This window comes from Brienomyrus brachyistius, chromosome 8 (genome assembly GCF_023856365.1).
Source record: "Brienomyrus brachyistius isolate T26 chromosome 8, BBRACH_0.4, whole genome shotgun sequence".
NCBI lineage: Eukaryota > Metazoa > Chordata > Actinopteri > Osteoglossiformes > Mormyridae > Brienomyrus > Brienomyrus brachyistius.
The window spans coordinates 8,357,991-8,383,519 of record NC_064540.1 but is presented as its reverse complement, the minus strand read 5'-3'; the positions used below and the strand labels follow the sequence as shown (position 1 = coordinate 8,383,519).

Below are 25,529 nucleotides of genomic sequence, written 5' to 3'. Positions count from 1 at the left end.
CCTGCCTCAGAGTCCAATCATCACTCCTTCAGCTCCCAGCTAAGGGGGGAAACAACGTGTGGAAGGTAGACCCTAACCGACAGACGTCTATAGAACACCGCCCGTGTGGAGATGAGGCTTTCAGGTGAGAGAGTGGGGGTTTTGTTCCTGCGGAGGTTAATGGTCAGGGGCACATCCCTTAACCGTCATCAAAGGCCCTTCCATTATTGCGAATTGTCAATTTTCTCGAATTTCCCCAATTGTGCTGCATGCATTACATAACTGTTTATGGAACTTCAAAGTGTCGGTGCCCATCAGGAAGCTTTTGAAATGATTATTGATAGACTGCTTAATTAAAATGCTAACTAAAAAACAGGCAATGGAAAGAGGTGGGCAGGTGGGGGGGGGGGGCAGTCAACCCTGTGCACTTATTGCAGGAGAGTTTTCAGCGTGTTCTAAGTCAGACACTCTGATGGGTTTTTGGCCGGGTTCAGGGCCACAGCGCAGTTTCCCCTGAACCCTGAGCGATTTCACACCATAACGAGATCAGACCCTAACCCTAACCCTCCCTTCCGCGAGCTGCAAAGCTGCACACTATCAAACAGCCTGTTACAGGGGTGGGGGGGGGGGAGTGTGATAAATGAGGGATGTTTCTGAAAAGGGCATCTGGGAAAATGGGAAAGGAAATGTAATAGGGGGGGGGGGGGGGGGGGGGGGGGGGGGGGTTCCAGAAGTTTCTGATGGATAAATATCACTGGATTGAGCATAAGATGCAGGAAGACACACCTTAAGTGGGGGGTGATTAAGTCCCCTTCAGCTCTCCATTGTCACCAAGACAGCGTGGGCTGCGAAGGGACAGCGGCCCCTTTAAGCTCGGCATCCCTGTCCGGCTTTGATCGCCGCGTGGCCTTTTGTTTGCCGAATAACGCGCAGGGAGAGAGCCGGCTGTGCTCTGCCCTCGCCAACCGGCCCCGTCCACCACATACGCCGCCGCGCTGACATATCTGACTCCAAGCTTTCCTTATTTTCTCCCCAGAGAGTATCACCACGTATCCAGCTCGTCGTTCCCCTCCCCCACGCCGGTTTCCACAGCACAGGGGAAGGAGGCTTCCTGCCACGGAACGCGGCGCAGCGAAGGAGTTCAGAAATGGCAGACTGGAGCCATGTTCGTCAGGAGAGATCGATTTACAGAACGCCGCCGAAAATGCAAGGATCCTCACAGGCCAGGCAGCACACTGGTGCATATACACAGCTGGTAGCACAGAGACGCCAGGTCTGACAAATAAACACGGCAGGAAGGACACATCAATACGCAAGCTGCATAAATACAGTGTACAAATACATACAGACAGCTCCTGACTGGCGTAAAACTGACCTAAGTAAATCCAGACTATGACACTGCTACAAAAAGGCAACATACACCTGTAAGTAAATTTAAACTTATACTATTTTTCATTTATTTAATATCTCTTATTCGTTTTATTGGTATATCTTGGGCTTATGTGTGTTTTGCTATAAGGTGTCTGACTAACTCTGACTAATGTGAAACATGACCGACGTAGGGGATTGCGGAACTGATTATGTACATCAGTCAAGAATAGCCTGTGTAAAAAATTTAATGCACACATGTAAGTATGGAAGGTTCTACGCATGCAATTACCAAGCAGAACACAAGAACACAGTATAACCAAACTAAGCAGCACATCAGATGTACGCTGTCATTCGCGTAAACAAGTCAGGTCTTGGAGATCAAACTAGGTAGAGCTCATTCCTGCACAAGCAGAGCACACGCGGACATAGCGCATGCAAAATAACCGAGGCTGCTAGGCAATGCAATCCGTCTCACTAACGGGATTTTAATATGCTGTTTTGTCTCCCCAAACCCTCGAGCAGCCTAAAGTACCTGAACTCATGCCCAAAACAGATCAGGGGATCCTGGTCCAAGAAGATGCTGCGGCTGTGGAATCTAAGGAGAAAAGTGTCTTTAAGAGCCAGATGAGGCTGCTGCTCAAGCTAGGGGCCACTAGCTAATCAGGGGCCGCCAATCTCAGAGAGACAGTTTCCTCACACCAGCTAGGCCTGGGACTGGAAGGTAAAATCAACAGATGCAGCGAAGAGAAAAAGCCTCGCTTTGATTCAGCATCCAGACAAGCCACGATCTTCCAGAATCATTCATCCCTAAATCGTGTGTGAATACCACCCCCCCTGAGAAGATGTACTAAGTTCAGCGGGGTCCACCAGCAAAGCCTCCCAGCTGTGGCCCCAGATACAGAGCGACACGGGCGGAATCCATCTGGAAACATGCCTGGAATACTGGCACTGATTTCCTGCTTCATTCCCAACCAATCAAACACCTTTATGTCATATAGAAGAGAAGGAGTCTGTCAGCACTGTCCTACAATATTGATTTTTATTTATTTATTTGCATCTAAGGGGATAGTATAACAGCATAAAAATTAGCCATTAGATAGCTTTCCTAAATTCCCGTTTGTAAATATGATCCTACGGTAAGCCTTCCCTCGATATTCATAAGGATATTAGTTACACATCTGTTTCCAAATTCTCAATACATAGCAAAGCAGATTGGTTGCTATGAAAACTACAGAATTAATTGCTTGATAGGGAATTAATTGATGTCATTATCTAATTTGCTTTTAAGTACAATAGTTCTCTCAAGGACAACAAAGCAAATAATTACACCCCCCTCAAGCTTCTCTGACAACAAAACCGAGCGAAAACGACAGAAAGACAGAAAGGAGTGCATCTGCGGCCATTTCTTATGTTTATTTATGTAACAGACACTTCTGTCCAGAGCAACATGCAAGTGAGAAGATGTTGGGGGTCAGAGATTAGGGTAGGGTCCTGTAGGATGTGGGCTCTGAGGCCATCCCACATGGATGGGAACGCAGCACGAGGACAGCGCTCCATTCAGCATCATCATAGATGGAACGCAGAACTGTGCAACTGGAACAGTCCCGGCCAAAACAGAATCAAGTGTCCTGGAGGACAACCTGCCCGGCTCAGAAACTAAGGAACTCCCTGCTGGACTCTGGAAATTATGCTTTTACGTGCCATTTCCACCAGCACAGGTACACTGGAATTCTTCTTTTTGCATATCCCATGATGCTCTCCTTGGAACACACAAACACACATATACAGTGTAAACAAGCTCTAAACTAACTCTGGGTAAGGTAGTCATTTATGCAACAGCCTGGGGGTTAAGGGCCTCGCCCAAGGGTGTAACAGGGATGTAATATTCTGTCTAGGATTTGAACCTACAACCTTCTAAATACAGGCACAGAGATCTAACTCACTTAGACACACACTGTATATGTATATAAAGACGCCTGATCCTGATCCGCAATCTCATGCTCATCATGCACTAATATAACTATATTTATGACCCTCTTTGCACATCTGAAGACTTTGCCTGAAGGTGTATTTTGACCTAAAAAATTCCATGACCCCATACTGGTTCCCTCTGCATGGGAATGACATGCAACCCATTACACTAGGACTACTGTCAAGTGGTGTGGTGTGATTTCAAGCATTTCGTAATGTGCTCCTAAGCCATATGCTGGCACAAATGAGGAAGCAAAGTGGCAGCAGTGGTGTGTACCACCTCACAAAGTCGAACAGAAGTCCAGCATTATTTTAAAATTAATTAAAATCTATTACGCAAAACCCGAGAGAAAATGCAATAAATAAAAATAAACAAATCTAGGCTGACACCCTAGTGAGAATGGAGCCTGTGTTTTATTGCACCATTTTGCTATCACTACAAAGGCTGTAATTTTTTTTCCCCAAATTATGCATATTTTAAAAGGCTAAGAATTCTGTGTCTTTAATAGGCTGCTACACTGAGGCAAGATGATTCACTGAAAGGTAGTGAAAATGCTAAAATAATGATCGCAGGAAATGACGAATGGTCCTACGATTGACCGCTCGCCCCTCGCACGTCCATCACAAATGTGCATGTACTTTTAGAGGGTCAAAGGTCAGCCTTAAAGAAGTACTTTCAAGTTATTATGCATTAATTGAGGTAACACCATAATTGCCTGATGCCAGGCACAAGTTTGAACTCGTGCTCCCTAAATGAGATGAAACCACGGGGTTTATTCCACCAAACGAAGAACACAATTCTCCACAGATGATGTATTTCTGGCCCTTGCTGGATGAAGTTTAACAACTAGGAGCCAGGAATTCTCATTAATGCTCGCAATATGATGCTATGTTGTCTTCACAAGTAAACAGATTACTTTCAGTAAGGGGTGCATCCCCATGTCACTTGGTTGGCCATCCTACCCAGAAGACAGCATGTGACACCATCGTTTGTCTTGCTTGTCTTGACTTGCGAGAGTTATGGGATTTGTGACACCGGAAAGATGCAAGGGGATGTTCACTGTACCCATGGACAGAATGAATGATTAATTGTCTCCAAACATCACCCTTGGAAAACCAGCATCTCAGAACCTCAAGTAAAATAAAACATAGATGCTATAGATGCATTTTCCAACAACAAGCCAATTCTTTTCGGCTTGGTCTCTGATGCACATTTGAAAGATAAATCGATGAGAAGTGATAAAGATTTCCGGGCCTTATTTATGTCTTCCATTTAGTTCAAAATCTCAATATTTTATGTTTTGCTCTTCAGTGTTGAAAATAGACGCCTATGCGTTTCATCTGTTTAACCACGGCAGGTCTTTCACTGGCGAAAGAACGAGGGAGAAAGTCCATGTGATAATCTCAGCGGGAACCTCCCTGGCGACAGCCTTTTGTCTCCGGATGTGATAAATTATGCCTTGTCACCCAGGCACTCCGCTGATGAACTGGCTTTTGCCTGCTGGAAAAATAACAGCAGTCAATCCGGCAGGGTCCCCAATCTCAGCTGGGGAGTGACTGATGGACCCCCCCCTCCCCCCCAGCACGCTCCGCTGGGTGGTCTCCACGGCCCCCGGATGTGACAAGCCTGTCACTGTGACTCATTCTTTATTGTCCACCTCTCGGTAAGCTAACCATGCCCCCAGAAAAGACCAAGTCCCACATACGGGCCCCTTTCAGCCTCCTTTCAAACTGTAATTATAAATATCTCAATGCTCTTCAAAATCGCCGTTTATTTTCATAGAGGTAAGGACCCCAAACTGCAGAGCCAAGTGATTACATGCCCAACCCATAAGAGTCGCTTTAATGATTGAGGGAATGAAACGATGTGATCTATCCATGTGGGCTGCATCATCGTCAGATCGCGCGGCACACATGCAGGGAGATGCATGCCCACGTGCTCAGCCTCAGAGGTCATGATTGGTCAGTCATTTTACCAGCCACCATGCAAATCCTTACATGGCAGAGGATTCGGTGACACTTTCGGTGATACCACAAAAAAAAACTACACCAAATTTTTTTGCATCAGCTCCCGTTTATCCCATCAACCACCCCCAACTCAGATCCTGGACTTTAGGATTTCCTTCAAAAGAAATTTCTTTGGTCCTGTTCTGGCTCATTTCATTAAAATTCCAATTACTGCACTACAAGAAGTTTTTACTAATTGCGCCTTTTCAGTGGAGAGCTGCTGGGACCTGAACAGTGCAATCTAACCCGGCTCCACTCCAGAATTATCGCAGTAATGAAGTCTAAGCCAGTTAACTCTTCTTTGTCTCCTTTCCCTTTAGAGAAACACTTTGCATGTTTCTCCAGCTTGACAGTGGATTTATTCCAAACTGTTTTAATAAACAACACAGGATTTCCTGAGTGGAGGTTTGCTAAATGACATATCGCTGAAAGATATTTTTCTTTGAGGCACTGAGTCGTTTTTCTTGCTTTTAGTTGCCCATTTTTGAACATTCTCTCCTTTTCTTTCCCTCCAGTTCAGTATAACGCTTTAATACATATTTTTAGGCCATGTTACAACACTCTTTCATTTGTGACTTTAAATACCTGCTTTTCTTGACTTTTAAATCCGTGTCTTTATAATGGATGCATTTCTGCCATGTCTCTCTTCATTAGCTAAGCACCCAGACTAATACCAACTGTTGTTGTTTTCATATACTCTTCTCTTCATGTTTTCTTGCATGAAGCTGCAGACTTTGAGGTTCGGCTCATGAAAATTAGAATCCGCCATCTGCTGAACACAAACACTTCTGTTATTTGGGAATAGAAATAAAAACACGGCCTTAATTATTTATCGATTTGTTTACGTGTCGAATGTGGAAGCCTCCCGGTCTCATTGGTTCCTCGGTGTCCCACGCGACCCCCTGGAATCTCTGCAGGACACCATCAGGCCACAGATTATACAGTGAAAGCTGCTCCCCTCGCCCACAGTGAGGAGGCAAAGGGGAACCCCCCCCCCCAGCCCCGGACTTGCTTACGCCCCCCGAGAGCCGTCCGCGCCCATAAGCTTCTTCCGAATCCAGGTCACATCAGTGCTCACCGTTTTTTTGAAAGAAAACCACCACAGCTTTACACAGAAGCAAGAGAGTCATCCCTCGACTTCAGTGGCAGAGCTGTTCCCTGCAACCCTGAGATTCCACCATAAGTGACCCCCCACCCTAACCCTAACACCACCCCGACCCTGTGTATGCTGAACGACAGACCCTGAAAAATTATGCAGGCAGGAAGACATCTTTGCAGCCGGGGGGGGGGGTGGGGGGTGGGGTGTTAATTGTTTCTGGGAAACCACTTAAACAGTTGCTTTGGGGCGCCCCTTAGTGTAGTGACTGCTTATAGCCACCAGGGGGGCCCAACTTCAGCAGCCCCACACAGGTGGCCCAGTGCCCCGAATGTTAACCTTCTTGCCAAGCTGCTGGAACACCTCGCTAAGGGTCAGTGAGAATGACCAACCTAAGAGAGTCCTTATAACACGGGGTGGCCATTATACCCATTAAATCCAAGATGATAAATAACTGCTGGGTTTTTCTCACAACTGTGCAGATCAGGGGGGCAAATTTATCTAAAGAAACCACAAGCCATGCATCAAAGTTCATTAACCCTGGCTGCAGCCAGGCCCAAAGCGACCATTACACACAGAGCCATTACTTTTCTTCCATAAGCAGGGTCCGAAGAGCCCAGCCAAAGCTGCCCCCATCCCCACATATACCCCCACCTGCCCTTTCTGGGGTCCAGCCAGAGAGTGAGGGAATTCATGCAAATAATTATGTTAGAGAGATTTGAAGGGGCCGGACGTAGTGCCCCTGTAGACAAGAGCTTTCCTCCTGGGATCAATTAAGTTCACCTTAATCTTTATGTTACTCTTAATCTTAATTGCTCAATTGCTCAGCAATTGTGATGTGGTGATGATGGATCCGGGCACAGTGATTTCACCATTAGACCCCTGCGTGGCCCCTAGCCGCCCTTTACTCCAGGGAGTGTCTGACCTTGCTTTCATAAAAAAAAAAAATTACATTGCTTTAGATAAAAAGGTTTGCACAATAAATGAATAAAACATTAATGAGGTAATGGGGCCAGCGATGACCCCACCCACAACCCGATCTGCTGTCGGTGACGATGCCACCCATGACCTTTGACCTGATCCATCAGCCCTAAAGCTAGGCAGCCTGGAGTGCGCACACATGTGGAGAGAACCAGGAGAGGGTACGCCGTTCTCAACAGGGGATGCTCCGCCTCCTTGGCCTCGATTTGTCTCTCGTGTTGCCACCCATGAAGCACATCTTCGCACATCAGCATTCAATAAGGGAGGTGTGTGAAGGACCCCTTCCCCAGCACCCATGATCTCAATCCCCACACATGAAAAATGACTCCGATGTGTTTGCCTCACCCTGTTTAAAAGCACAGCGTTCACCTCTAAGAGGCGTTTCACACAGGCTCAATACGGCCAAGCTCTTTCTATAATTCCATGTAGGTAGGCCATCTTTAACATACAGGAGCCCCCCCGCCCCACACACAGTCGGAGTAAACATGCCAAGAACAAAGCAGATTAATAGAGACCTAAGCCCCCAAGAGTGTTTTGGGCGGATAACAAAATGCCGTTCCTCACAGAAGCTAAAAATAAGGCCCTTATCGTCTGCAAATGTCAGCTTGTAAAAGCCCGACAGCCAGAAGCTGGCGAGCGCCTGCCTCTCTGCACCACTACATATAAGAGCAACATAATGACAAGCTGCCACAGACCTAAGCCTCACGCAGAAATAACCTCGTAGCCATACCAACGGAAAGATGTGCGTCTTTCTGACAGCGGAGAGGAGGAGACGTGGATCCGGGCCGGGACCGGGGCGCCGTGAGGGTGGGGAAGACGAGGAGGCGAGAGGGACCAAAGCTGGTGCTTAGTGTCATGGGAGGTCACCAAGCCCCCGGCGAGCGGTGATGTCATGGCAATGGCCAAAAATGGGCATCCTCCGGCTGGTCACACGCTCAACGCGGGAAAGCAGTCTGCAATACGAAGGCCTGCTCCCAGACTGACGGGTCTCATGGCAAGAGTTACTGTGGCAAAAGGATGTTTTTCCAAAGCAGCTCGATGACGGGGGCATGGCAGAAACCCCCCACCGCCCCCGGGATACTTTAACATCCATCCGCATTCTTATTCACTTTAATGGCTTCTCATCTCGGCCTAATTTTCTTGCGGATCCCTTGCTAAGCATTTACTGCACTGAGTAGAGAGCTATATAAAACTTTAAAAGGACTGAGCGCCTTTCGGATGCGTATTTTCGAGGGAGATGCTTACGATCGTAATCATAATTACAGATCGTGGGGAAAACAACCACCTCTTCTAAGATCGCAATTATGTGCCGATTTCATGTATATTCATATATACATATATAATTTATCTAATGAATTATATAATTATATAAAAACTGTTTGATTTTTAAGGCACATTAAAGACAGACAGTACCGCAGTACATGCGGACAAATCATTATCTACACTAAAAATAAATTTAAAATTAAAACTGTGGAAATCATCCACAGCAGAGGAGAATGAATAGACCATTTATTGCCATTAATATGCAACCGTATTCTTTGCAGAATAGCATAATTAAAAAGAAATATGAATTAGAAATTCAGATTAAGTGCATAATTGGTTTAACTTGCAGTGTCTCTGCAGCAGTTTATGACATTGTCAAGGTTCTGGGGACCAGAGACGGGGTGAAGGTTTGCATATTTCTGCTGACCAACATGGACTCACCATCGAAGGCGCATATTCAGGCTGAAGCCCATATAATGACAGATACAGCAGCTGGGAACGCAGGAATAAACCAGTTTGATAGATGCTTCAGTTAACCAAAGAAAACTTTTTAAAATGAAATTTTCCAAAAACCAAATTATACAACTGTTGTATAATCCACCAAGAAAACATTATTGCGACCATGCATGCAAAGCTAATGAAAGAAATCAATCACACAACAGTGTATAAATCTGACCGGAAGGCCTGCACAGACAAGCGGCACATCTCTGGCTGGGCAATAAATATCACTCTCCCCCAGCCAAGCTACATACATCAGAAATTGTTTTTGATGACCTGAATGCTGACCAGGAATCTGAATGCATGAGATGCTCCTGTCCAACTATCAACACTTTTTAAAAAAGCAAATGGCTTGATGTCAGGGAGAGAATATAAGAAGATGGACACATTCTCCTACAGTTCCTTAAGTAGTGGGCGTTAATCGGCAATAACACAATAGTGGCAGTGCGTGATGGAATAAAGATAGAGAGGCTAACAATGTCACGCGGGACTCGCATGTGTACAGCAAGGCCGAGGCTGTCACTGATCAGTTCATGGGATAAGTATGAAAAATGGAGAAGACTTCTCCTCCAGAGCTGGACAGTGAGATTCATCACACATACGTCCAGCAAAACCCGGGAACTCTGGGAAGTGCAGCGATTCACCAAGCCCCACGATACGGTCTAAGAAACTGAGCTGCTTTAAAATGTCATTTCATACTTTACTAATGAATCCGCTAATTGTCACGTGTGGTTTGTCAGTTCGCCGTGTTTGTACAGTGTGGTGACCCCTGTGCTAATGTGATGCATTCCCTGTGGTTGAATGAACACCTGCAAAATATAGCTGCCGCTTCCTGCTTACAGCCCCTCTTGATGGGTCCCGGTTCCCTGCACTTCACGGTCCACTGCAGTGCTAAAGCATTAGCAAGCAGCCTGGAAACCTTGTCCGTACAGCTCCACCCTCATGGCGTTTCAGCATTTCAACCTGAAAGTTACGAGACCGATTATACAATCAACAGAACATACTGATCATACCGGAAGCATCTGTGACCATTTTGCGGCAGACATGACAGACACAGTGTCACCGAAGAGTTCCACTCTGTACTCCTTTGCCCAACCCAACGAAAACTCCAATGATCTTCCATTGCAACCCGAAACAAGCAAAAACGTTCCCAACCTGCTCAGGAACTTCTGCCCAGAGAAACAACGCAATCGAGAGTAGCGACGCAAGACTGCCAATGCGGTGTCAAGCTGGTACGGCACCCTGGGAAAACTCCATGCCACCTGAACCCTAAATCCAGCACTGACTACTGGCAGTTTGCCGGAAATTATACAATATCATAAGCGGGTGTCTGCTTCAGTTTCACTTATATGAATTGTTTATGTGAACTAATAACCCATCCATCCATCCATTTTCCAAACCGCTTATTCTACTGAGTCGCGGGGGGTCCGGAGCCTATCCCAGAAGCAATGGGCACGAGGCAGGGAACAACCCAGGATGGGGGGCCAGCCCATCGCAGGGCACACTCACACACCATTCACTCACACATGCACACCTACGGGCAATTTAGCAACTCCAATTAGCCTCAGCATGTTTTTTGGCTGTGGGGGGAAACTGGAGTACCCGGAGGAAACCCCACGACGACATGGGGAGAACATGCAAACTTCGCATACATGTGACCCAGTCGGAGACTCGAACCCGGGTCAGAGGTGTGAGGCAACAGTGCTAACCACTGCACCACCATGCCACCCCGTGAAATAATAACCCCGTCGTGAAATGGAAAAAAAGGGAGCATTTAGCGCCGTTGCCTCACACCCCCAGGGTTGGAGGACTGATCCCCACCTGCGTGTGTGTGTGTGTGTGTGTGTGTGTGTGTGTTCCATATCCTCCCCATATACGATTGTGTGTGTGAGCATGTATGTAGGCCTATCCTATGATGGACTGGCATCTTGTCTCGGGTTAGACTCCACCCCCGACGAATATGAATTCAATGTTTAACAGTTGAAAAGAGGCAAACACCCATTACCTGCTTTGTAAATGATCTTCCTATTCCATAATTTCCCTTTCCAGCTGGTCCCATATTGGTGTCGTTAGCAAGCTTGTTTAGGGATGAACCTTCCCCTTTTCATGCGTTTTTTTTTTTTTTTTACATGGCTTGGTACCATTACACTGTGTAACTATTCAGGTCAATGGAATGTTAACTGGACAATGTGGACGGCAGTCATCAGCAGGTGGCCTGCTTTCGTATGTCTCAGGTCTGCACCCAGCTCCCACATGCTGGACTGCCCCGGAAATCCACTCAGACATTTTTTCCAAATCATGAAATTGTAAGTACTGAAAGTGTCTCTCTCCCGTTTCGCAGCTTCCTTTTCTAATCTTAATTAATTTCTTTATTTCCCCTGGTGGTAGCTGGTTGGTTGAGCTATGTAGTTCCATCACGACGAATTACCAACAATTCTGAGCTGGCACAGAGGAATCAACTTAGCTGAGAAGCCCTGCTTTGGTCAAATAAACACCAAATAAACAAATAAAGGATTTGTGTTTGGAGGATCTGAAATCATCTTACTGGTGTCCATTACTATACGTGCTTTTACACCTTTAATTACTCAAGCAAATGCACATTCGTCAGGGGCATTAACTGTGGCGTGGTCATATCACTTCCTGAACTAAATGTCTTAAAGATACCCAAGGCTCTTAAAATTCTGCCGTAATGGCTTCCAGCTCAAATTAGTTGAGTGCATTAAGCATAGACGCCTTGATTGGGTTGGGAGCAAAGGCTGTCCCCTTTGGATATGCAGAGTGCCTGCGGCCACGCAGACACAGTAACAGGTAGCTCATCAGCTCGTCTGCAGCATGTGACCAAACCCCAGCGGACCTCTGGCCCACCAAACTGTTGAGTAAACAGATGGTTTCGCTTGGTCAGTGTAATCAGAGCCGTCCATTTACATTTCGTTCGTTTAGTACATGCTTTTATCCAAAGCAACATACTGTTGAGAAAGCAGGGTCACACAGTCCCTAGAGCAACTGGGATTAAGGGCCTTCGAGGTGAACAGACTTTGCCAACCCTGGGATTTAAACCAGCAGCGTTCCGATCACAGACACGGTCCTTATCCACTGAGGCACACAGCACGCCTGGCCTGGGAGAAGCAGCTCTTTGCTGCCTGCGATCCCCATGTCGGATACCTCTTGGTCCATATTTTGTCCATATTTCTGTGTCACAATTTCTACCAGGGAGAAGAAGCGAAATCTCATCTGCAAAACATACTAACAGCCCCCAGCATCAAGGCTGCCATGGTACACGTCGGACAGCAATAAATTTCAGCCGCTTCCATGGGCAGATGATATGAAACAGCTTCACGGGCCGTGCTTGAATTCCCTTGTATTCATCTCTCGCTCTATGGCGACGTCAGTCAGCCTGCTGCTGTTCTTTATGGCTAAATGACACTATCTGCAGTCGAAACAGCCTGCTGGCATCTAGATAGAAGCTCAGCTTCGCCCGCGGCAATGATTCAGCTCAGCTGGAGCGGAAAGTCGATGATCCTGTCCCACACCACCCCTCCCCCCCCCAGCCCCATTGATCTTGACAAATGTTTAGAGTTGCTTTTAAAAACTAATCATTCACTCCTTTACTGTATTGACCCACCAGATGGTCAGAACCCTGCCTGGCGTTGAACTGAAAAGACCGACTTTCTCACAGTACTTAAATCAGACCCTCCTCGTGAAGAGAGAGAGAGATGAGCCGGCTTCCTGACCATGTTGGATACTCACACCGGACGTCTGACACGACTCCTGACAGATTCCCTTACTCTAAGCGAGCGCTTTTGCTTATTTATTCCCACCGAAATGGTAAACAAAGCAGTGCAAAGCTTGTCTAATTGACTCTGCATCTCATTAGCTCACCTAATCAGGTCGACAGCCTGCCCCCACCCCCACTTTCCCCTCAGAGACTCTCTGTGGCAGGATTGGACATCAAAGGCATCAAGGAAATGAATGATTCCACAATGGAGCGGCTATGGCATTGCACTCTTTCATGGTACATCAGAAGAGGTTCCCATGCCCTCGTTATTCCTGCACCCCCCGCCACGGGGGACATTGTGTTTGCGGGGCCAAAGCAAGGGCTGCATTTTCTACCTCTGCCTCACGGCTTACGTTGGCTTTGTGTCTGCGAGTAACACAAACCCTCTTCTCCTGCAGATTAGAGGAATAGTGCAAAAACACAGTGGATGGATGGATTGTAGGAAAAAAAAACTGAACGTGGGCGCCAATGTGTGGGCATATACCCGTGGTTATTTTGTCTGGTGTGCAGGAGCGTCGGAGGGGCATGGATACCCTGGGGCCCGGCACTTTATACATTATATATCCATGAGAGACCCCCCCATTATGGTAAGGGGGGCCAGCACTTCTAGCTAGGGCCCCTGCTAAGCATGGCTGCGTGTCTGTTTGTGAGCAGACAAATTACTTCTTGGTAATCTCCGCAACACTTAAGATGGAGTATTTCAAATAGTACTTATTTTGCCGTACACTGTTATTCCATTATCACTGCTCATTCATTCATTACCTCTTAAACTGTCTTAAACAGGCCATTTTACCACTGTAGTCTGTTAGATGTGGGTAGATGTAGAGAACTGCGAGAATATATGTCAAATTCGATTGCTTTTTTTCCCCCCTGTACATCAATATTTCTTTGAAACGGGTAAAAAAAAAAATCTGTAACTTGCCGCGTCACCCGTGACATAAATGAGAGAGAACGACCCGATCTGATGAGAATGGAGGCTGTCAGTTAAACGCCCGCTGACAGGTCGTTCTTGATTAAAATCTCTACCTTACTAACAGCCTCATGAGTTGCTGCTGGCAGACCCTACATGTATACATCTGATCTGAATTAAATTAAACCATGTCGAGCATCTCCCCTCTTCTCACTCATCCAGAAGAGAAACATCTCTGAGAGAGGAAGGCAAATCTCATGCCTGGTTTTAATGAGAAGGAAACTAAAAAAATGAATGACTGTGACTACATTGTTGGGCCTGATGCATGCTAGGAAATCGGTGTCCGGTGCCCTTTTCTTAGAATAATCAGTGCGACATTCTGTCATTCCACAGAAATGACACACTTCCCTGATGACAGTGATTACAGTGCAAAAAATATCTGCTGGGATTTATTCAACGAGTGTGACTCACTAAGATGGATGCGTGTGTGTGTGTGTGCGTGCGTCTGTCTGTGTGTGTGTGTGTGCGTGTGTGTGTGTGTGTGTGCGTGCGTGTGAGAAAATGATACAGTACAGGAGAGCCATACTTACGCTGCCAATTTAACACAGACATACTAGGCATACCGATCTGCTCTCACGCGGAAATGCACAGGGTTTAGCGATTGACTTTCATGTATTACACCACACGCAGTGAATGAAGGAAGCGTCTTTGCGTGTAACAAATGGGGATTTCACATAAATAACTGTCTTAGAAAGAAACATGATGAAAATATATTGCCAACCTATTATCAGTGTATGCGTGTTTATCAGCTCAGTCCTCGGGGACCCCCAAACACTGAGAGCCGGGAGGGAGCAAAAATGTGGACTATCTGGGCCCCCCCCCAGGACTGGTTTAATAAACACTGTGCTAAAATATATCACAGCTGTCTGATGAAAATGGTCCATTTTTTGATGACTGTGACTTTTTACTATAAATGGCATACACCCAATCTCCATCCATCCATCCATTTTCCAACCCGCTTATCCTACTGGGTCGCGGGGGGGGGGGGGGGTCTGGAGCCTATCCTGGAAGCAATGGGCACGAGGCAGGGAACAACCCAGGATGGGGGGGGGGGGGCAGCCCATCGCAAGGCATACACCCATTCTCATTTTTGCATTATTCTCTTTTAATGATGTTGTAATGTATTACAACATACCCATGTAAAGCACCTTGGGACAAAGGCGCTACAATACATAAAAATAAATAGAATTTAATTGCATTATTCAAATTTGCCGACCAGGGAGGTCACCTTGGTAGATTTTGCCTGTAAATTTTTTTTCTTATTAGTCAATATCAATAATTATCTTAGGGGCGGCATGGTGGTGCAGTGGTTAGCACTGTTGCCTCACACCTCTAGGACCCAGGTTCGAGTCTCCACCTGGGTCACATGTGTGTGGAGTTTGCATGTTCTCCCCATGTCGTCGTGGGGTTTCCTCCAGGTACTCCGGTTTCCCCCCATAGTCCAAAAACATGCTAAGGCTAATTGGACTTGCTAAATTGCCCATAGGTGTGCATGTGTGAGTGAATGGTGTGTGAGTGAATGGTGTGTGAGTGTGCCCTGCGATGGGTTGGCCCCCCATCCTGAGTTGTTCCCTGCCTCGTGCCCATTGCTTCCGGGATAGGCTCCAGACACCCCACGACCCAGTAGGATAAGCGGTTTGGAAAATGGATGGACGGATGGACAATTATCTTGATATAATTCAAGTCTTCATTTCTTTACTTCAAGGCTCAATTTTTGCTTAAAGTTCAGTTAAACAGATTCACAACCTGAAAAAGTAAAGCTGAAATCAAATTTTAATAAATAAATCATAAAAAACGAAAAATCAACAGTATGATATGTTGCTTTGCTGCTCCTTCCAGATAACGGGTTTCACATCACTCGTAGAGTTACCATCCATGACATAATGAAAAATAAAATGCTGTGTCCTGTTTATAACCAATCTGGGCCTCGATTTGTCCTGTATTTCTTCAGATTGAAAGTGGAAATTCTAATTGCTGGTGACTATAAGCACTTGTATTCCGTATGTCCTCCTGGATGTTTCAAGGGGTGAAATAAGTTCGTAATATTTTCAGGCTCAAGGTTTCGGCAGAGATTCCAATACACAGCAGCAGTCTGTTGCGTGTCTGACTTTAAACTACTAAAATTACCACCGTACCACCAACACCTGTTCACCTTGTTTATCCACAATATCTCCAAGACGTTGTGGCTGCTGAGCTCTCACTTTCTTCGCTGTAGCTTCCTCTAAGGAAGCACTTCTTCCATGACATGACCTAAACAGTGGTATACGTCGTGCTCCGCTAACTCAATCAACCTTGCCACGTGTTTGCTGGTCATAGGTTGTCCAGGTTTAAAAGATGACCATGAGATCGTTTCAAACTGCGTTTGTTTCTCTAATGTGATTGGTTGTGTGCTATCAAAGATATACGCTTTGCTGACAGATTTTCATTTTCTTATCATGCAAAATTTATATGTTGATATGTATCATTATAATTATAAATTTCACCAACCAGGAAATTTTACCGGGGGGGAATCAGGTTCACATGAGTGATACGGCCCATTACAGACCAAGCCATATGTCTCTGCTCAATTCTTTTGCTGAGAAATAATCATACTGCTTACGATTTATATCCATGATGGTTGTTTACATAGATTTTATTTCACATATTTCAACAGCTTAACATTGACTGCTAGCTAAATAGTATCATTGTTAACTGTGGCTATAAAGCTTAGTTTAGTTTTTTAGATTAGTTTGTTCCTTGTAGATGCACACATATTCTCCTCACTGAAAACAATCCACATAAGTCCATTTTTAAACATTAAACCACTCACTGACCACAGTGTAAAGATAATTTTATATTTGTGATGCTAAGGCGTTACATTGTTTCACCTTTATTTGTAAAGTGGTCACTAAGAAAATGTCTTTTTTCCATGCTTTTGCAAAAGATTGCAGTGATGTCATTAAAGAATGGGCGGGGCTATACTCACCCAAGAGGCTTTTCTAGCCGACTGGCTGGCGACCCCACAATCTCACCCAGGGTGCAGAACATCTGGCCCAGGAAGTCCTGGGAACAGGAGAGGGCCGGGCAGCCACGGGACCGCGGGGTCCGGAAGGAGCGGGGAGACGGGACAGAGGCGCGGTCAGAGCATGGCAGGGCGGCCCACAGCCCGGCGAACGGTAATGAAGATTACAAGAGCAAAGACGTACGTTGAATTCGTGGGGCTTCCGGAGGAGAGGCGGGCAGCAGCGGTAACACAACAGAACACGTCATGTGACAGGAAGCACGAGACATAAATACGGAACGGCAATCATAGGAGGGCAAGAGAGGCAGAGGGAAGGCTTGCGTGTTCCATAGACGATGAGCGTTAGTAAGACAAGACACATTTACAGGAGCTCACACCACAGGAACAGCCCAGTTATGGATGTGTGCAAAGCTTTGATTACACCCAAATATATTTCTTTTTTCATTTGAAAGTATAATACGAATATGTCTCTTTATCAAAGCTTTGTGCGTCAAAATGTTAGAATACATTGCTGATAGTTTTGGCACATATATAGTGATTTGTCATTTAGCTGTACATCTGTACGCCATTCGACAAGCTCTGATAAACAGAATAAAGCGCTTCCAAACTAAGCTAAATGAGAGATGTGGCGTGAGGCATCTCACAGGAAATGCCTGTGAAATCAGTCTACTAACACAATATTCTAAAAGACATGAGTTCAAAAATCCAATACAAACATCCATTACCAAAAGAGGACTTATTTAACCAAGCGCCATGACACTCAGTGTTCAGTTTATTAGGTCCACCTGCCTGCTAATGCAAACAGGCTGCTTCTCTGAGCAGCCAATCACGTGGCTGTAACTGAATACATACAGCGCAAGACAAGGTCAGGACGTTTACATATCTCTCAACTGAGCATCAGAATGGGTAAGATGTGTGATCAAAGCTATTTTGAAATCAGTACAATTGATGGTGCCATACATGCTGTCACAGCATCACAGAAAAAGCCACCTGTCAGGGATTTTCACACACCACAGAGCCCAGAGTTTGCAGATTAAGGTGTGATGCACAAAGTACATCCAGTCAATGGCATCTCTGTGGCCAAAGAGACACCTTGTTAACGAGAGAGGTCACAGCAGGATGGCCCGACTCGTTAAAGCTAACAGGAAGGACACGAGTGTAAAAAACTCTGTACAGCAGTGGTGTGCAGAAAGGCTTCTCTGAACAGATAACTCATCTACCCTTGAAATGGTTCCGGAGGAAATAGTGGGTTCTACCCAGTAATAGCTAGATGTGCCTAATAAAGTGGCCACTGAGTGTATTTCCATTTTGAAATATATTGGGTAAGGTGGCAAATATTGAGAAAGATGCAATAGCTTTGGTTTGCACAGATCCAGACCAGGATCAGCATGCATTTCAAAGGAAAAGTTGCTAATCAGAAGGGTTTCCCTCAGGCAGCCTTTGCAGGCCCAAACTCACATGTTTTGACAGATCCGGACTTTTGGAGTCCACATCGTACCTTTAAGGAGAGAGAGAGACACACAGTTTCACAAGGCCTGAAAGCTTACTAGGCTTCAAAGGGCTCAAGCCTTTATTTCTTTGCAGAAAGACTAAGGAACACGGCGAATGATTCTAAAAGTCAGTAAGTCACATGACCAGAGCAATGAGTTTTGTCCATTAATAAAGCATCATCATTAAAAACAATGATTACTGCCTAGGGGGCAGCATGGTGGTGCAGTGGTTAGCACTGTAAGGGGCGGCATGGTGGTGCAGTGGTTAGCACTGTAAGGGGCGGCATGGTGGTGCAGTGGTTAGCACTGTAAGGGGCGGCATGGTGGTGCAGTGGTTAGCACTGTAAGGGGCGGCATGGTGGTGCAGTGGTTAGCACTGTTGCCTCACACCTCTGAGACCTGGGTTCAAGTCTCCGCCTGGATCACATGTGTACAGAGTTTGCATGTTCTCCCCATGTCGTCGTGGGGTTTCCTCCGGGTACTCCGGTTTCCCCCCACAGTCCAAAAACATGCTGAGGCTTACTGGAGTTGCTAAATTGCCCATAGGAATGCATGCGTGAGTGAATGGTGTGTGAGTGTGCCCTGCGATGGGCTGGCCCCCCATCCTGGGTTGTTCCCTGCCTCGTGCCCATTGCTTCTGGGATAGGCTCCAGACCACCCGCAACCCAGTAGGATAAGCGGTTTAGAAAATGGATGGATGGATGGATGGATTAGTGCCTATGCAGAAGTACATAGTCAGAACAATACAAGAGTAGGCATTCTCTCATCTTGCCAGTTAGCTTTGATTAATTTGTTCAGTTGATTGATTTAGCTGTAATACTATTTTTGGGTCACACACCCCAGAAGAACTGCTGTCTGCTGTCTGTCTGGAGTGTAATATTTAAATAAATGTTAACTATGCCACAGAAGGCACCAGTCTACCGGAACATGACAGATATGAGCATAGAGTTCACTTCCCTGTCAAGGTCTGATTTATAGCTTCCAAACAGGATCTCTGCAGTACATTTTTGCACTCGTCCCTTCAGCATTAGCTGATGTAAATGGACTGTGGTTGAGCATGAATGGGCTGCAGGCTGTTTTAGTGGTTTCCAAACACCACCGACCATCCAACACACTCAATGGGAGAGAGAAAGAAAACTCAGTAACGGGATTAACTCACAAGTCAAAGCGAAGATTCTGCTTCTCCTCAAAGAAGTAGTCCAGGATGTACTTCCGGACGAAGTCGGGGTTCAGTGTGTTGTCGATCACTTCTGTTCTCCCGAACTGAATGGTTTGACAGGAAAAAAAGAGATGAGTCATTAAGAGAACGTGTGCATGTGAAAAAGAGGGAGGAAGAGGCCTCATTACACACTCATAAACCGGCCCGTTCATCAAATCGGGCGACTCTGCCGGTTGATGTCGCGCGGGATCGCATTCTGTGTTACAGTGCGCTGATAAAACGGCGAGAGAGTGAAGCAATGCAGCCCGCCAGCCCCTCCCCCCTCCAGCTCAATGCTTCAGCTCAGCCCAGCGGAGGTGGACGTGCGGCCGCTTAACAGGCCGGCGGAGCACGAGGGCCCCAGGGCCCGTCTTCTAATTCCAGCTGAGCATCCGCACCCTACAGGGGCCTATAGGCTGGGTGACACACTCTATCATCGCAACACTACAGAACTAATGGGATTTCTCCCTTAATCGTGTGCACAGGCGGTCCGAGGCCCGCAGAGCGCGTGCTGCTTACTCATCCGTCCTCCATTTTGAGAAGATGATGTCATTAGCGCCCCCGAACCACGCAGCACAACGCAGTCAGCAATCCCAACATTCACACCGCTGGCCAGAGCAGGCCCATGATCTCATCGATGGGACACTCCTATCAGTGTGTTAGCCTTTGCTTTTGCACTCGAGTTGATGATTAATTATTCAGCACAGAAAACATACGGAGTTCAAAAACAAATGGGTGAATCAAGTCTGGGCTTCCAGGCAAAGGGAATACAACTGCTGATCCTGAGAAGAGACTCTGACAGGCACCACAACCATGTTAGAACCCCAAATGTGTCCATTTTACTGGTTTAATAAAACCCAGAGGTGTTCACATTGTTCCTTGACAAGAAACAAGCTGGCCACTAGATCCTACTGCAACCCTAGGCTGTCAGGATTTTTAATAATCTGTAATAACTGATCCACATTGTTGTTACTTCTTGATATTCTTTTCTAATTGTGCAATATTTTATGGGCATGAAATGCTTGGTTTTAACTATGCATCCATTTAATTTAAAAAAATGGGCACAAGGTCTGTGCAAACAAAAATTACAACAAAAAAAAATGAAAATGTCTGCCTGTTCATGCTTATTTTTATATGCAGAGACATTCTGTAATTGCATTTGCGGGAAAACAAGGCTGACCTTGTAAAATAAAATCCAGCTAATTATTTCACACGTAACTGACACTTATTGGGGGTCTTATGCTTTGATGACTCAAAGAAACCGAAAGCGCCAGGCAGCGCGTGACATTGCTAACAGCCCGAAGATCAGCTCTGCGTCAAGGTGGCCAGACAAGCATTATCCATCATACCATAAAGTCAAACTTAATGAGTTATTGATTTCAACCAACCAAGTCAATTGAAGCAAATTAAATACCCCACTACCTGCAGAGATCTCCCCAAAAAACATTTTGACACTATGAACCAATAGAGTGCATTTCCTTGGGTTTATGCTCTTGCTGCGAACATCTTAGGGTCGAGGCTGAAATGCCTACAAAAGGCTGCATTTCTCACTCATTACTCTTCTTTATTATTTTAAATACAACATGGTTTGTCTTCTACCACTGTTCTTTCTCTGCATTTAAAAATAATTTTAAAAAAAAACCGCCAACTTGAGGCACTTCATGCCGACCCGCTATTCCATCACTGTGGGGATGACCGTGCAAGATTACAAATTCGCTAAGACACTGACGCCGAGTCGATTGAAAGATTCCGAGATGCCCGTCGGAGGGTGGGGGCAGGTTTGATGCTGCTCTGTGCTCTGGCCGCAGGACAGCGGACTGGATACATTAGATTAGGAGTTCATTAGGCAGCAACAAGCAGCGGGGCAGTATAATGATGCCGTGGAATCCTTGGCTCAGCCTTCACACACGAACAAAAGCCAAAGCCAAGAAAATACCCAACCCAGCTGTACCTGCCAGTGCAGACCTGTAGCGGGTCCTCCGGTGACAGCCGCAGCTCCCTGTCACCGCGTGGCTGCCGGCAAGCGGCCCTACCCACATGTCACCATAGCGTGGGCTGCGAAAGCAGTCTGGCCAGCCCTCGTCGTTCCCATCTGTTCCACGCCATTTGTTTTTACAGACTGTGACATGCGGATCATTGCCGCTATTTCGAGCCCCTTTGGACCACTGATGTACATATATAGTATACCACTTGACGTCTCTTCGGACGCATAGCATTTGGCCTTGAGTCCTACGGCAGCCCCAATACCTGACACGCCAATGTAAATGACTGATGATTGCAGCTGATGAGTTAATTAGGTAATTTTTTTCCCTCTGTATCATTCCCAGAGTTCCCAAGATCGCACGCCTCTCCCTCTCCCACAAAAAAAAAAAAAAAACACGTGCCAATCAGAGCTCTGCGTCGCAATGGTGGCACCAGGGTAATGAGAGTGAGTGGGCAGCTGTCAAGCAACGAGTGAACAGAGGGGAACTCTGCGGCTCCGGTGGTGCTTTCAGGCTCCGAGGATATTGCGTTATCTGGCATTAGGTATCAACAGCAGCACTCGGGAAAGGTAAAAGCTACTCGGCTGGAAATCGACGCCGGCCAGCAGCAGTTTGATGTCTGTGACGAGCAAGACAGAGGAGTCTGATGCCCGTGAAGAGACACGGAATTAGAGGGAGAAGGAAATGTCACACTTCCTGAACTTTGAAAGCAATAACAGGGAACTCAAGACCATATTAAGCCACAATGTTGTAAACAGTTTCCATGGCACTATTAGAAAGGGTTTGCCGCTCTCTTTGACTTGAACATTCACTATGCTGATCATATAGGCAGCAAATGTGGTATTCATCTAAGAAAAAAAAAATCAGCAGGCTAAGACTGCGGTCTTTTGTTGGATGGTTGCTAGTTCAAATCCCAGTGTTGGCAGAGTGATGTCACCATTGGGTCCCTGAGCAAGGCCCTTAACCCCTAATTACTCCATAAAGTGTCTAATCCTGCTTTCCAAAAAAACATGGAGGAAAGCATCGGCTAAATAAATAAAATGTAAACCCAGCACATTGTTTACTGCTTTCTCATTTTCAAACAAGAACAGCAACTTTCATTCACCATACATTGGATATCTTGTGATTTAGCTGCTGAAGGGATACCCCATGCGACTCCCTGTCTGCGATCTCAATCTGTCAAGTGTCAACTCACATCCTTTGCCAAGGTGTGCTTACTCCACCCAAAGAGATCTAATGAAGCTGCGTATATCCTGAGTCGTTCTCATGACTGTTGCGAGTCTTTAATGTCATGTTGCACAAAAACCAGGGCATGGGTATTTGAGGGGCTCATGGTGAAGATCACGCACTCTCTCACTCACTGGAGAATGTGCAGTGATTCAACCACCCTCGAGCAGGACAATCTCAATCAGGGCTGGTCAACCAATTATGCGACACTGGCAGCTGGCTAGGGCCCCCTGTGTTGAGGGGGCACCACAACTCCCCGGCCAGCACCAGCAGCCTCCACTGATAGTGTTGAAGTTTGCCGCAGAGGGGGGAGAGGGGCTGCCAGCGCTAATGCTTGCCTAGGGCCCCCCACATGGGCTGTGCCCAGCATTTATCACAATGACGGTGAGGCACTAAAATCCATCAAACTGAAATTTAACTCAGGTTGGGGCGGGGGAGTTGAGATGATAGGATGCTGAGATATTTGGAGTTTTATCAGAGGCAAGGAAAGCATTTTAGGATGGCTAGGATTAATATCGTACGGCTGTAAAATCTGCCTTACATTACACACAGAACACAATAAACTCCTCGGTAATCTCAGCCGTGGGAGGCCAGGAAATGTAAGCAAACATGAAGAAAAAAACCTCTGCAAGCCAGTGCAGACGAATCCCCAAGATACTAACTGAATTACTGATGCTTTTTGGTTGCATACTGACCTCATATCTTAAAAAGAGCAGGAAAGTTCTAGAAAAGAAGGAGCACGGGAGGGGGCGATTTTATCAGCACCGCACAGCATGACTCCTCTTGCGACACGATTTCGTCACATAGCCTGGACGTAGGTGGAGAAACCCTGGGCCCTTGTTCATTAAGGATGAGTTTCACTGATGTCACATGAAGCGAGACGGCCAGTCAGCCCTGCATCTGTAGGACTGTGCGGCTCCCATTGGCAGGGATGACACTGGGGACCCCCAGGGGACCTGACAGTGTGGGGGGTGTGATGTGTAGGGGGGGGGCAGCAAGTACAAGGCTCAGTAATCTCAATAGAGCAGCATTTAGCTTGAGAGCATGTGCTAAAAGCAGTAACCCTAGACTCCAAAAGGGCAGAGATCATCCTCTTCAAAGGCTTTTCACTGGCTTTTACTGAGTAGACGATTCATAGCAGTTCGTGCATTGATTCAAAGCTCACCTCTCTCCACTGCTTAGACTCCACCCCCTGGGTGTACAGGACGCACACTGGAGAGAAGAGGAGAAGCACAAATGTCAAACGCGACTGCTTCACCAGCAGAACCTCTCAAACAGTACAGATATACCCATACAGGTAACATTCTGACACTAATTGAGGCAAACAATCACTGCAATCAATGATGAGCTCGCTTTTGCCGGTTTGGATAGAGGATGAATGAGCACCCCCCCCCCCCCCCCCCCAACTTGACATTCACAGTTTTGGTTAGGCGCAAGTTGCCTGTGAACAATTAAACTGTAACGTTTTTGGAGCTTGCTGAAAGATCACAGAAACTCACAAACAACCAAAGACAACACTGAAAATAACTTGGATCATATACAATCACACAATACACAAATATTAGTGACACATAATATTTGTCAATGTAAGCGCATATTACATGTTTAATATTAAAATCTTGGCTTGGGTACACCCTGCATTTTTGTCAAATAGCCTCACTGTTTGTGGCCGTGGAATCTCGCCTTTCTCGCAGTAGCTTTTAAACTTATGAAGGCAGTTAATTTGGCATTTTTAATAATGAGTGTAATATGTAGTGCGTAAAGTATAGTAACTTTGTACGAAAAAGGGCATAATTTAGGTGGTTTGAGCATTATATAAAATGTCTAGAGCAGAAAATCAATGTGTACAAATACAGTGCTGCTTCTTTAGAATCTGATAATAAATAGACTTTTCATGCTATCATTCACGCTAGAAGACTGTTATGAGTAGCAGTTAAGGTTGGGTGCCTTCATTTATAAGTATTATTCGCGAATTGTCACATTTGCACGGATCTTCCGCCCTTAAATCTCACTAATGCGAACGGATTACTGTAATGCTAATAATACAAACCAGAGGACGAAGCCTCACAGTTTGCCATGACAGTGTGATGCGTGTTTCAGAGGACGGCAGTAGCAGACGACTACCGAGATAAACCTGGCCAACGAAATGTTTCCAAAAAGTGGCAATAAAGTTATTGCAGTGGGTAAAAATATAAAATCATATCTTATCTTTTTAAAATTAATTTCATATAATAGCACATTGGACATTGACCCGGGTGATAAGATTAGCGTTCATCGTTTGCTAAGCCTTTATCTGGCAAACCAACTTCTTATTATGTGAAACTGGTAGCATCTGATGCACAAATGAGCGTAACATTATATATTAAGTTCAGTACACCGACATGCCCGGAAATTCTGGCGGGAAAACTTGTGAGCGCAGTAATCCAGTACTTACATGGGTCCGATTTCGAGAAGGTGTCTTTGTCTAAAAGATTCCTGCAGAGAAGGAAAAACAACATGATCAGTGTACCAGAGTTTAGCAGTTAGATTTTACCTGTGAATTTGTGAACGGAAATTAAGACAAATATTAAGATTATTAAAACAACATAAATCTGTAACTGATAAGGAAATCGGCTGCATATACAGTAAGTAGACAAAATAAAAACACTACATAGGACTTTTAATATGAAGTACCTAAATTCTAATTAGAAACGGAGCTGCAAATGGGTCTTTTTAATGCC

The 25,529-nt window shown here is 45.8% G+C and overlaps 1 protein-coding gene across 2 annotated transcripts in view; it reads right to left on the bottom strand.

Annotated features, from left to right (window-relative positions):
* LOC125748009 (copine-5) overlaps positions 1–25,529 on the bottom strand; it is a 92,383-nt gene that overhangs the window by 45,702 nt on the left and 21,152 nt on the right. Inside the window, exons 2-7 of one of the 2 annotated variants that reach the window (XM_049023791.1) lie at positions 25,244–25,284; positions 23,975–24,021; positions 19,562–19,665; positions 18,371–18,410; positions 17,097–17,111; positions 16,877–16,953 (exon numbers count right to left, since the gene is read on the bottom strand). In XM_049023791.1, coding sequence (XP_048879748.1) covers positions 16,877–16,953; positions 17,097–17,111; positions 18,371–18,410; positions 19,562–19,665; positions 23,975–24,021; positions 25,244–25,284 — 324 coding nt within the window. The remainder of the gene's footprint in view (positions 1–16,876; positions 16,954–17,096; positions 17,112–18,370; positions 18,411–19,561; positions 19,666–23,974; positions 24,022–25,243; positions 25,285–25,529) is intronic. The other variant, XM_049023792.1, reaches the window with a different exon arrangement.